At 42.4% G+C, this 14017-nt stretch overlaps 1 protein-coding gene across 3 annotated transcripts in view; it reads right to left on the bottom strand.

Annotated features, from left to right (window-relative positions):
- Positions 1-14017, bottom strand: part of LOC120542238 (teneurin-2-like) — a 1685504-nt gene that overhangs the window by 72555 nt on the left and 1598932 nt on the right. For all 3 annotated transcript variants that reach the window (XM_039774544.1, XM_039774546.1, XM_039774547.1), the window contains one exon: positions 2068-2088. In XM_039774544.1, coding sequence (XP_039630478.1) covers positions 2068-2088 — 21 coding nt within the window. The remainder of the gene's footprint in view (positions 1-2067; positions 2089-14017) is intronic.

Below are 14017 nucleotides of genomic sequence, written 5' to 3'. Positions count from 1 at the left end.
TAACAGTAGATATGTCTGACACAAACTGAAGGCAGCATTTCAGAAGATGCACCTCATATCAACTGTAAAGCATGGTGGTAGAAATGATAAGTTTTGGGGTTGCTTTGCTGTCTCAGCTTGCTGTCAACGAGTCAGTTACGAATTCTACATCCTATCAATGTGTGCCTGAGAAGATTGTTAGGCCATCTGTCCAAAAGTTGAAGCTGGAACTCACTATGGTTCTGCCCATTCTAGGGTCTAGATGGACAATAATGATCTGAAGCACGCTAGCCAATGCACCAAGGAGTGGCTCATAAAGAAGAAATAGGGGGCTATGGACTGGCCTAGTCAAATCCCACTGAAATGTTGGGGAGGGTGCTTTGAAATGGGAAGGACATGAAAGAAAACCCACAAACATTTTGCAAATGAAAGACTATTACCAGGCTGAGCGGTCAGAAATGTCACTGAGTCGAAGTCAGAAACTGGTGGGCAGTTATGCAAAATGCCTCCCTCTTTCCCTGGGGTGTACTTACTTTTTTGCATGACTGTATGCAGTATATGTATCTGTTGTGCCTTTCACATTTAAAATATAACACCCTATGCACATAAGTACAGTATGTATCTATCCATCTATTAAATAGTGCCTTTCAAATCTATCTATCTGTCTATCTATCTATTATATAGTGCCTTTCAAATCTGTCTATCTATCTAATCCTGCCGACTACACTAAAATATTTATCTATCTATCTATCTATATCAGGTGAATTTCCCCTTGGGATTAATAAAGTATCTATCTATCTGTCTATCTATCTATCTATCTATCTATCTATCTATCTATCTATCTATCTATCTATCTAATCCTGCCGACTACACTAAAATATCTATCTATCTATCTATCTTATAGTGCCTTTCACATCTATCTGTTATATCGTGCCTTTCACATCTATCTATCTGTCTATGGTGCAGTGGCTAGCCACGCTGCCTTGGTATCCTGGACCCCAATCTCAAGCCCAGTGTGTGTCAGTTTCCCTCTCAGATTCCAAAAGCGTACATGTTAGACAGCTTAATGATTTCAAATTATCCCTCTGTGAGTGTGTGAGAGTCTGGAGACCTGTAAAGTCCACGAACCTCATCCAGAAAGGGTCCCGGCCTTATAGCCAAAGCTACTGGGTAAACTCTGGTCCTTCAATTGGATTAGGCAGGATGGAGAAGGCAATATTTTTTAAATATAATGTATATATTTATCTAGAATTTTCCTCTGATGATGATTCCTGAAAAGGGTTAAAACTATTTTAAGATACATGATTCATTTTCTCCCTTTATGAATTTCCAGCTACAAATATACAAACTGTATCACAGACCTTCGCTTCCACATATGTCTGTATATATAAAAATATCAGAGGTTATGGTGGCTCTTAATAACACACTGGTGAGGCCTCATCTGGTGTACTGTGTGAATTTTTAGTCTACAAAAAGACATAGCAGCGCTAGAAAAAGTCCAGAGAAGAGCAGCTAGGCTGATTACAGGGTTACAGGGGATGAGTTATGAGGAAAGATTAAAAGAGCTGAGCCTTTACAGTTTAAGTAAAGGAAGATTAAGAGGAGACCTGATTGAAGTGAATAAAATTATGAAGGGAATTAGTGCAGTGGATTGAGACGGTGACTTTAAAATGAGTTCATCAAGAACACGGGGACACAGTTGAAAACTTGTTAAGGGTAAAATTCACACAAACATAAGGAAGTTTTTCTTCACACAGAGAACCACAGACACTTGGAATAAGAGACCAAGTAATGTGGTGGACAGTTGGACTTTAGGGACTTTCAAAATTAGACCTGATGTTATTTTGAAAGCATAAGGTGTACAGGACTGGCAAGCTTTGTTGGGCTGAATGGCCTGTTCTCCTCCAGATTGTTCTAATGTTCAAATATGTTAAGTAAATGCTAAATGGACTCAAGTGATTGCAGGGCAATTAATATCATCAATAAGTGTGACTGGCACTGTGATGTCTCACAAAAGGCACTGTCGAGTGCAAGTTAGGAAACCGCCGTTTTAGGTACTGTTTACAAATTACAAAGATGCATACTCACCTGTGTCTGAAATCCTTATTTCTTTTTGAAAAGGAAAGAAAAAAGAGATGTCATTAGATAAATAAAAATAAATAATATAATATAATATAATATAATATAATAAAAAAGAGGTGAAAAAGAGAGTGCAGGCAGGGTCGAATGGGTGGAGAAGAGTGTCAGGAGTGATTTGTGACAGACGGGTATCAGCAAGAGTGAAAGGGAAGGTCTACAGAACGGTAGTGAGACCAGCTATGTTATATGAATTGGAGACGGTGGCACTGACCACAAAGCAGGAGACAGAGCTGGAGGTGGCAGAGTTAAAGATGCTAAGATTTGTATTGGGTGTGACGAAGATGGACAGGATTAGAAATGAGGACATTAGAGGGTCAGCTCAGGTTGGAAGGTTGGGAGACAAAGTCAGACAGGCGAGATTACGTTGGTTTGGACATGTGCAGTGGAGAGATGCTGGGCGTATTGGGAGAAGAATGTTAAGGATAGAGCTGTCAGGTAAGAGGAAAACAGGAGGTTTATGGATGTAGTGAGAGAGGACATGCAGGTGATGGATGTAACAGAACAAGATGATGAGGACAGGAAGATATGGAAGAAGATGATCTGCTGTGGCAACCCTAACAGGAGCAGTAGATAGAAGAAGAAGAAGAAGAGCATACAATAGAATCTATGGGGCAACAGATTTGTTAGTACTGTACATCATAGCTCCAGCAAACCGTGATCATCATGTACAGGTCCATTACTGTAGTCGTTTTGACCTTCTCCGTCAGGTCTAGATTTTGGGTGCTGTGGGTGGTACAGGTTATGTTTGCTCACTCAACTTTGCCTAAACATCATTAAATGGTAGGCCTGTTACCGAAGTCAAAGCATCTGTCTGTCATATTTCTGGGAGCTGATTGTGCTTAATGCTGCTAAGACAGGCTTGTCGCTCCTTATGATCCCAAGTTTGGATTATGCAAGACAGGAAATGGATGGATAATTAAAGGGGCTGCTATATGCAAAAATAACAGACGGCACAGAATTATGAGAGGAAGATTTTGCCAAACCAATTTTTTAGACATTTTTGGACAGGCACCTGCAATAGTTGACAAAAGCAAAGCATACAACTATCATTTTTGCTGCAGCCACCGAAGATTCATTCTGGAACCTGAAGTCACAGACAACAGAGGTAACCTGCAAAACTCGAACTCAACTTGGTCAACTGACAGGACACAAAGGGTACAGCTAAGAGGAGAATGAGGTCATCTTAGGAGTCGCGCCTGGTATTGTTATTTTTTTCTGATTTATATTAATAACACAGATTTTGGTACAGTTAGAAAACCTGTGAAATTGACAGATGACATTAAAATTGGAGGAATAGTAACGCACTGAGGAAGTTGCAAAAAGAAGACCTGGACAAGCTTCAGAACTGGGCGAACAAATTGGAAAATGCGGTTTAATGTAGAAAAGTGCAAAGTGCTACATTTGGGCAAAAGGAAAGAAAATGACAAATACAAGATGGGAGACACTGAGCTACAGGAAGCAACCTCGGAAAAGGATTTGGGGGTTTATGTTGACACATCCATGCCGAGGGTTATCAGCGTCGGTCCTGGAGGGCCGCAGTGGCTGAAGGTTTTTGTTCCAACCCAGTTGCTTAACTAGAAAACAATCCTTGCCAATAACAGGCCTTATTTCATATCTTAACATGTTCGTGTTTTAACTCTGAAATTCAGGTCATTCTTCAATTGTAGATTTTTTTTTCCTTTCTAATGAAAACATCCAAATGCTATGAAGCCTAAAACGGACGAGTCGCTTTCAGTTTTTCACCCTTTTCTCTTCAGTTTCTTTCTGAGGACTTCATTAAACCAAACAATGCACAATGGATCCACACAAGTGTAAATGGAAACAACTTAGATGGAGAACTGCTGGTTTCTTCATCATTTGCATCTTATTGCTAAATAAGGAACCATTAAAAAAAGCGAAAGCAGCTGTTCAAGACTAAAATAAGCAATTAAGGGTTCAAAATCTTAACAACTGCGGTGCCCTGTGTTGGCTGGGATTGGCTCCAGCAGACCCCCGTGACCCTGTAGTTAGGATATAGCAGGTTGGATAATGGATGGCTGGATAGAAATCTTAACAAGCGAGACCACTAAAATGTAGCAGAAGAATGTCTTTCGAGCAATGAGAGCTTCATCAGCAGTAAATGACTCCTCACGAAGCAATCAGGATGGCACAAAAACCTGCAGCCACTGTGGCCCTCCAGGACCGACGTTGCTACCCCTGATTTACAGGGTCTGAGGTCTTAAATAGTAAATAAATTAAATGAGAATAATTATCAGAAAAAACTGGTCACTAACTAAGAAAATGTGTTTTAATGACAGCCAGTAGCCACTGCAGGCCTCCAGGATCTAAGCAATGTGAAAATGCAATTAAAAAGTCAATATATTACATTGAAATGTAAAGACTATTCACTATAAAATGCGGGATGTTATGCTCAGACTGTATAACGCAGTAGTGCGGCCATATCTGGAGTGTTGTGTGGAGTTCTGGTCACCACACTATAAGAAAGACAGAGCAGCAATTGAAGCTGTGCAGAGGAGAGCAGCCAAGTGCATCATGGGACTTAAGGACAGACGTGTGAAGAATTAAACCTGCATAGTCTAAGCTGAGGAGACTGCGTGGAGAACTCATCCAGGTCCTCAAAATCCTCAAAGGCATTGATAAAACAGATCCTTCAGCTTAAGGGTGAATCACAAACTCAAGACCACCAGTGGAAAATAAGGGGACATGCATTTATGCAAAGAATTGTGGGACTCTGAAACAAACTACCGAGAAATGGAGTTGAAGAAGAAACCTTGATGACTTTTAAGAAGGATCTGGATGAGATATTGGGACAGCTTAGCTATTAGCTAAACAAAAGAGAGAAAAATGCACTGAGGTCTCCACTTGTTTGTCAAATTTCTTCATGTTCTTATACAGGCAGCCACCTAATGCATTCGTATTTCTGAACTCGGATTAATCATGGATCACATGCTCACTTTGTGTAACACTGATATTGAGCAGTCAGGTAGCACCTTCTGTTTTATAGGAGGACAGTAGAGTACTCATGTCAGTATTATACCATTAGAACAATCTGAACGAGAACAGACCATTCAGCCCAACAAAATTCCAAAGTGTTCCTATCCACCTCTAAAGGAACTTCAAGTCGAGTTTTGAAAGTCCCTAAAGTCCTACTGTCTACTGCACTACTTGGTCACTTATTCCATGTGTCTGTTGTTTTCCGTGTGAAGAAAAACTTCCTAATTTTTATGTGAAATGTACCCTTCACAAATTCCCTTCCTAATTTGAAAAACTTAACTCAGGTCTCATCTTAATCTCCTTTTCCTTAAACTGTAAAGGCTCAGCTCTTTTGATCTTTCCTCATAACTCATCCCCTGTAACCCTGGAATCAGCCTAGTCACTCATCTCTGGACCTTTTCTAGCACTGCTGTGTCCTTTTTGTAGCCTGGAGACCAAAACTGCAGCCAGTACTCCAGATGAGGCCTCACCAGTGCGTTATAAACGTTAAGCAGAACCTCCTGTGACTTGTACTGCACACATCAAGGCGCTATATAACCTGACATTCTCTTAGCCTTCTTAATGGCTTCTGAACACAGCCTGTCAGTTGACAGTGATGACTCCACTACGACACCTAAATCCTTCTCATATGGTGGACTCTCAATTGTCAAGCCTCCATTCTGTATTCAAATCTCACATTTTTACTTTCTATGTGTAACCCCAATGTTCTCGTTGAACTCATTTTCAAGTCATTATCTCGATCCACTGCACTAATTCCCTTCCTAATGTTAAAAGACTTCAGTCAGGTCTCCTCTTGATCTTCTTTTCCTTAAACTGTAAAAGTTCAGCTCTTTTAATCTTTCCTCATAACTCATCCCCTGTAGTCCTGATATCAGCCCACTCGCACTTCTCTGGACCTTCTCTAGTGCTGTTATGTCCTTTTTGTAGCCTGGAGACCAGTAATATACTCACTACTCCACATGAGGTCTCACCAGTGTGCTATAAAGTTTGAACAGAACCTCCTGTGACTTGTACTCCACACATCAAGGCGCTATATAACCTGACATTCTGTTAGCCTTCTTAATGGCTTCTGAACACTGCCTGGCAGTTGATAGTGACAAGTCCACTACTATTGTACTCCTAAATCCTTCTGAATTCTTCTCAATCTTCCACTTTTTAATCAAACCTAACATTTTTACTCTCAATGTGTAATCCCCATATCCTTGATAAGCTCATTTTCAAGTCACCATCTCGATCCACTGCACTAATTCCCTTCCTAATTTTTAACACTTCACTCAGGTCTCCTCTTAATCTCCTTTTCCTTAAACTGTAAAGGCTCAGCTCTTTTGATCTTTCCTCATAACTCATCCCCTGTATCCCTGGAATCAGCCTAGTCGCTCTTCTCTGGACCTTTTCTAGCACTGTTGTGTCCTTTTTGCAGCCTGGAAACCAAAACTGCAGCCAGTACTCCAGATGAGGCCTCACCAGTGTGTTATAAATGTTAAGCAGAACCTCCTGTGACTTGTACTGCACACATCAAGGCGCTATATAACCTGACATTCTCTTAGCCTTCTTAATGGCTTCTGAACACTGTCTGTCAGTTGACAGTGATGACTCTACTACGACGCCTAAATCCTTCTCATAAGGTGGACTCTCAATTCTTAAGCCTCCATTCTGTATTCAAATCTCACATTTTTACTTTCTATGTGTAACCCCGAGGTTCTCGTTGAACTCATTTTCAAGTCACCATCTCGATCCACTGCACTAATTCCCTTCCTAATATTAAAAGACTTCAGTCAGGTCTCCTCTTAATCTCCTTTTCCTTAAACTGTAAAGGCTCAGCTCTTTTAATCTTTCCTCATAACTCAACCCCTGTAGTCCTGATATCAGCCCACTCACACTTCTCTGGACCTTCTCTAGTGCTGTTATGTCCTTTTTGTAGCCTGGAGACCAGTAATACACTCACTACTCCACATGAGGCCTCACCAGTGTGCTATAAAGTTTGAACAGAACCTCCTGTGACTTGTACTCCACACATCAAGGCACTATATGACCTGACATTCTGTTAGCCTTCTTAATGGCTTCTGAACACTGCCTGGCAGTTGATAGTGACAAGTCCACTACTATTGTACTCCTAAATCCTTCTGAATTCTTCTCAATCTTCCACTTTTTAATCAAACCTAACATTTTTACTCTCAATGTGTAATCCCCATATCCTTAATAAGCTCATTTTGAAGTCACCATCTCGATCCACTGCACTAATTCCCTTCCTAATTTTTAACACTTCACTCAGCTCTCCTCTTAATCTCCTTTTCCTTAAACTGTAAAGGCTCAGCTTTTTTATTCTTTCCTCATAACTCATCCCCTGTAACCCTGGAATCAGCCTCGTTGCTCTTCTCTGGACTTTTTCTAGCACTGTTATGTCCTTTTTGTAGCCTGCAGACCAAAACGGCACCCAGTACTCCAGATGAGGCCTCACCAGCGCATTAAAAAGCTTGAGCAGAACGTCCTTGGATTTGCACTCCACACATCAGGGCGCTATATAACTTCACATTCTGTTAACCTTCTTAATGGCTTCTGAATACTAGCAGTTGATAGTGTCCAGTCCACTACGACTCCTAAATTCTTCTCGTAGGGCACACTTTTGATTTTGTAGACCTCCCTTTGTGTATTTAAGCAAACGTTTTTTACTTCCAACATGTAATACATTGTTTATATCCAGCTCACTTAAGGGCCTTCACTTGCGTACATAACATATCCAATTCGTAGGTAGCAGAAATCACAAGATAACACCCAACTGCTCATTCACAGTCTCTCGTAAGTCAGCTGTGCTAATATTGGATGACAAACCCTGGTCTATGCCACACCGAGCTCTCAGTATCATAAATCAGTCTCGGTTGGGCACACAGCATGAGTCGGCAATCCAAAGAGAACAGCAGGTTAGCGTTCTGCCAAAAACACTGCATCCTAAATTCATGCATAATTTGTGGAATGGTTGATGCTACTGAAGGCATTATTTCCTGACAGCTTTAAGGATCTGGATTGAGTTCCTGTCCTGGCCACTGTCTGAGTAGTATCTGTGTGCCCAATCTTAGCTTTAGCAGAGTTTTCCCCCCAGGTACCCCAGTTTACTCTCACATTCCTTAACCTGTTGATTGGTGACTCTTCATTGCCTCTTATGTGTGGCTGTAAGTAATTATACCTCCTGAGAGACTAATGTGTTCTCTACAGTTGATTCCTGACATCTTCCCAGTGCTGCCAGGTTAGGTTTGAGGTCCCTGTGACCCTCATAATGTTAAAACAGTCAGTCAGTCAGTCATTTTCCAACCCGCTATATCCTAACACAGGGTCATGGGGGTCTGCTGGAGCCAATCCCACCCAGCACAGGGTGCAAGGCAGGAACAAACCCTGGACAGGGTGCCAGCCCAGCGCAGGACACACACACTAGAGACAATTCAGGATCGCCAATGCACCTAACCTGCACGTCTTTGGACTGTGGGGGTAACCGGAGCACCCGGAGGAAACCCACGCAGGCACATGTCATGCAGGGAGGACCCGGGAAGCAAACCCAGGTGGCATCCGTATCAGATGCCCAGACCACCTCAGTTGGCTCTTCTCAAAGTGGAGGGTCAGTGGCTCTACTCTGCACCTCTCTGTGATGTCTGAGCTTCTCACCCTGTCTCTATGGGAGAGCCCAGCCACCCTAAATAGAAAGCTTATTTTGGCCGCTGACACCCACAATCTCATTCTTCAGTCATTACCTTAAGCTCTTGATCATAGGTGAAGGTATGGACTTGATCGACTGGGACAACGAGAGCCTCCCTTCTGACTCCGCTCCTTCTTCACCACTACAGATCGGTAAAGCGACTGCATAACTGCACTTGCTGCCCCAGTCCGCCCATTGATCTCATCATCCCTTCTCCCCTCACTTGTTCTTAAACTCCTCCACTTGAAATTTATCAATCCATCCATTATCCAACCCACTATAGCCTAACAGACGGTCACGGGGGTCTGTTGGAGCCAATCCCAGCCAACACAGGGTGCAAGGCAGGAAACAAACCCTGGACAGGGTGCACACACACACACACACACACACACACACATACACCAAGCACACACTTGGGACAATTTAGGATCACCAATGCACTCAACCTGCATGTCTTTGGACTGTGGGAGGAAACCGGAGCATCTGGAGGAAAGCCACACAGACATGGGGAGAACACGCAAACTCCGCACAGGGAGGACCCGGGAAGCGAACCTTACTGTGAGGCAGCAGCGTTACCACTGTGCCACTCTAATGTTAAAACAATCTGCGAAAAACAAATGGATGGCACTGTTAACATACAGAGGCTGCAGCTATTGGCTTCTGGTGATATTTGAATTTGCTGTTTACACTCAATGAGAAAATTATTAGGACCACTATGCTTATACTGGGTAGAAACTCCTTTTGCTCTCAAAACAGCCTCTATTCTTCATGGCATGGATTCTACACAATGTTAGACAAACTCCTGGTCCATGTTATCGTGATTGTGTCACACAATTCCTGCAGCTGTGGCTGCCAGTCGCCAATTCTACCACATCGCAAAGATGTCCTCTTGGATTCAGAGCCAGTATCTGAGAAATCTCCTGAAGAACACTGAATTCACTGTGATGTTCGTGAAGCCAGTCTGAGATGGCCATTGCTCTGTCACATGGTGCATTATCATCCAGGAAGAAGCCATTAGAAGATGGGTCAGTTGCGGGCATGAAGCGATTCACATCGGTCAACAACACCACTCAAACAGTCAGTGCCACTCAAGAGATGATTGATTGGTATTTCAAAGAAGAAAAGATTTCCCACACTGTTATAAGACCATAGCCAGCATGGACTGTTGTGACAAGGCAGGTTGGGTGCATGGATTCATGCTGTTGGTGACCCTACCATCGGTGTGGTTCAGGAGAAATTGAGATTCTTCAGAGCAGACTACATTTTTTCCAGTCCTCAGATGTCCAGTTTTAATAAGCCTCTGCCCACTGAAGCCTCAGCTCTCTGTTCTTGGCTGACAGGAGTGGAACCCAACGTGGTTATAAGAAGTAAGAAAGTTCATGTTTTAAGTTAAACTCATATTAGTGTTTGCTGAATTTGATTAGAATATAATTTTCTTTCATGGCCATAGACAATTGTATAGCCTTTGACCCCCCAGTAAGTTCTTCTTGCTATATCGAAATACTGTGTGTTAATTGAGTCAGTTTCAGTTGTTATTCAGAACAGGTCCCAGTGCTAGCAGGGGCCGAAAGACCCATTTACAGCATGAAAATGCGATAAGTATACAGTTTTCTGACTGTTCATGGTAAGCAAACTTTTAAGAAATGAAACAAGATTTATAAGCTTTGAACAGAATTTTCCTTAAGCAGGTTTTCTTTTCTTGCAATACCAATCTACTCTCTATTAATTGTGTGAACTCTTCTACTTTGAATTTTTACTAAAGTTTTTAAAACAAAGATATTTTGTCTATGGAATCATTTCAAAACCATCAAGCTTTTTGCCAGAATCCCATGAAGCACACTGAAGCTACAGAACTTTGGTAATTTTTGGGTAAACGCAGATACAGTGGTCTTCTGCTGTTGTAGCTCATCTGCCTCAAGGTTCAACATGTTGTTCATTCTGAGAAGCTTTACTGCTGTCCACAGTTGGACTGAGTGGTTATCCGACTTGCCGTTGCCTCCCTGTCTGCTCAAACCAGTCTGGCCAATCTGCTCTGATCTCTCTCGTCCACAGAACTGCCACTCATTGGATGATTTTTGCTTTTCTTTTTCGCCCCATTCTGGGTAAACACAAGAGACTGTTGCGTGTGAAAATCCCAGGAGATCAACAGTTAGAGAAAAACTCAAACCAGCGTGTCTGGCACCAACACTTACGCCACAATCGAAATCAATGAGGTTACACATTTTCCCCATTCTGGCATTTGATGTGAATGTGAACTGAAGATCCTGACCTGAATCTGCAGGATTTTATGCACTGCAGTGCTGCTCCATGATTGGTTGACTAGATAACTGCATGGATATGGAGGTGTTCAGGTGTTCCTAATCATTTGCTTGGTGAGTGTACAGTATATTACTTGAAGAAGAGTCTTGAGGTTCTCTTTTTTTTTTAGCTATTGATTTGGATATCTTCTTCTTCTTCTTCTTTCGGCTGCTCCCGTTAGGGGTTGCCACAGCAGATCATCTTCTTCCATATCTTTCTGTCCTCTGCATCTTGTTCTGTTACACCCATCACCTGCATGTCCTCTCTCACCACATCCATAAACCTTCTGGTAAGCGTTCCTCTGTTCCTCTTCCCTGGCAGCTCTATCCTTAGCACCCTTCTCCCAATATACCCAGCATCTCTCCTATTTTACTACTAATGACTAACAGCTAATCAGCAGCTCTAGTCAGGGTATGCTGGACTAAGTTATTGAGTCTTCAGCCAGGATTTAAAAGCTAAGACTTAAGGGGCTCTCGTTAGGGGTTGCCACAGCAGATCATCTTCTTCCATATCTTCCTGTCCTTGCCATCTTGTTCTATTACACCCATAACCTGCATGTCCTCTCTCACCACATCCATAAACCTCCTCTTAGGCCTTCCTCTGGCAGCTCTATCCTTAGCATCCTTCTCCCAGTATACTCAGCATCTCTCCTCTGCACATGTCCAAACCAACACAATCTCGCCTCTCTGACTGTCTCCCAACCGCCCAACCTGAGCTGACCCTCTAATGTCCTCATTCCTAATCCTGTCCATCCTCATCTCACACACAATGCATAGCTTGGCATCTTTAACTCTGCCAACTCCAGCCCTGTCTCGTTATTATAATTCATATCTATTTTGCAAGGCTTTCTGGAACTATTGTTGTGGAGCACTAACTTGTCCAATGAATAAATTGGGTGAGCTCATGACCAAGCTGGCTCGGATATATTTAATGGTCATTTGACTGAACAAAGTCTTCCTAATGCAGAGCTACACTCTCCACCACCAATTTTAACTACTGAACCAAGAAAAAGAAAGGCTTAAACAGGAATATGAAACAAATAAGCCCAAAATAATCACATTACAGAAATATGAGCAAAGAGGCTTACGATCTAAAGTGTTCTCAGTTTTATCTGTCATGGTTGACGGCCCTCCTGACGTTCAGCCATTGGCTGCTGAACATATTCGCGTTATGCCAATTACACTTCAGAACATCTCTAGAGAGTTTAACTCTGAAGCCCTCTGCTAGCTCAATCAGACTTTTTGGGGTTGCCTTTCCCACATCCCCATGCTGCGATAGAATTTTCCTTCTGCATTTTGTAACATGACAGGGAAGGAGAATCATTTTGCCAAGCATGCCTTGCCTCCACCCCTTCTCCCCCTTAAACAAATGTGAGCCTATAAAAGAAAAATATGAATCTGCTCAAAGATCAATTATTTCAAACTACTCAAAAAAAAAATTCAGGTCATATCACTTGCACAACACTAACATCGAGATACTTTAAGGTCACATGATGCCTTGCAGGCTTTTGGCGAGCTTAAACATGTTCTGACATCTGCAGCAAAGCAAACGAGGGGCTGCTCGCCTCAGGATGCCAGGAGGAGGCTCTTTCGTCCTAAATATGCAATCTTGAAGAAGTTGGGAAAGTGAGAAATCACAAAAAACCGAATGAGGTCAACGCAGGAGGGCAAAGAATTAATAGTGGGTGCTGGTACACTTCAGAGACTCTCTGATGAACATGGAAACCTAAACCTTGGGGGATGAGATCACCACAAATTCAAATCTCGCCCAAATGTCTGTCTTCATGAATTCTTTGCTGGGTGGTTTCTAAGAGTGTCTAAATCCTGTCGCATTACTCCATTTTTTTCAGTTACATAATCTTGGCGAGTTGAGGGCAGTCACTGTGCCACTCTTGTGACCTCTGACATCTTTAGCAGCTCAATTCAACTGGCATGCAACTCTCCCTAGATAAATCAAAAATAGCTTGAATTTGAATAGCTTGAATTTGTCTTGAGACATTGGGGTGGGCCTGTGTGTATGTGAGAGTTGACAATCAATGAGCGCTCACCTGCAGCGCATGCAATGCAGCCACAATCATTAGAAACGGACTTGGACAGCATACAGGTCTGGGAAGATATGTGGCAGATGAAATGTAAAGTATTACAAGTAGGAAGTAAAAATGTGAGGTTTGAATAGCAATAGTACTCCTTAAAAGAAGGATTTAGGAGTCGCAGTGGACTCGACACTATCAACTGACAGAGTATTCAGAAGCCATTAAGAAGGCTAACAGAATGCCAGCTTATATAGCACCCTGACTGTGTGGAGTACAAGTCACAGGAGGTTCTGCTCAAGCTTTATAACACACTGGTGAGGCCTCATCTGGAGTCCTGGGTGCAGTTTTGGCCTCCAGGCTAGAAAAAGGACATAGGAGCGTTAGACAAGGTCCAGAGAAGAGCGACTAGGCTGATTCCAGGGCTACAGGGGATGAATTATGAGGAAAGATTAAAAGAAAAAAGATGGATGGAGATTAAGAGGAGACCTGACTGAAGTGATTAAAACGATGAAGGGAATTAGTGCAGAGGATTGAGACTGTTATTTTAAAATGAATTCATCAAGAACACGGGGACACAGCTGGAAACGTGTTAAGGATAAATTTTGAACAAAAATTAGGAACCACAGACATATGGAATAAGCAACCAGGAAGTGAGGTAGACAGTTGAACCTTAGGGACTTTCAAAACTCGAGGAGTGGAATTAAGTGGATAGGATTGGTGAGCTTTGTTGGGCCTGTTCTCATCCAGATTGTTTGGAAACAGAAGAGGGGCTCGTCTGTCTGATGTCTCATGTTTTACATACAATGACAGAGCAGTTAAAAAAATAGGTCTGCACTCGTCGAACCTGGAAAGCTTTTGTGCAGCATTGATGCAGTCAGGCAGCCTGAAAA

The sequence above is a fragment of the Polypterus senegalus genome, chromosome 13, assembly GCF_016835505.1.
Source record: "Polypterus senegalus isolate Bchr_013 chromosome 13, ASM1683550v1, whole genome shotgun sequence".
Classification (NCBI taxonomy): domain Eukaryota; kingdom Metazoa; phylum Chordata; class Cladistia; order Polypteriformes; family Polypteridae; genus Polypterus; species Polypterus senegalus.
The sequence above is the reverse complement of the archived record's forward strand: the minus strand, read 5'-3'. Positions and strand labels throughout refer to the sequence as shown.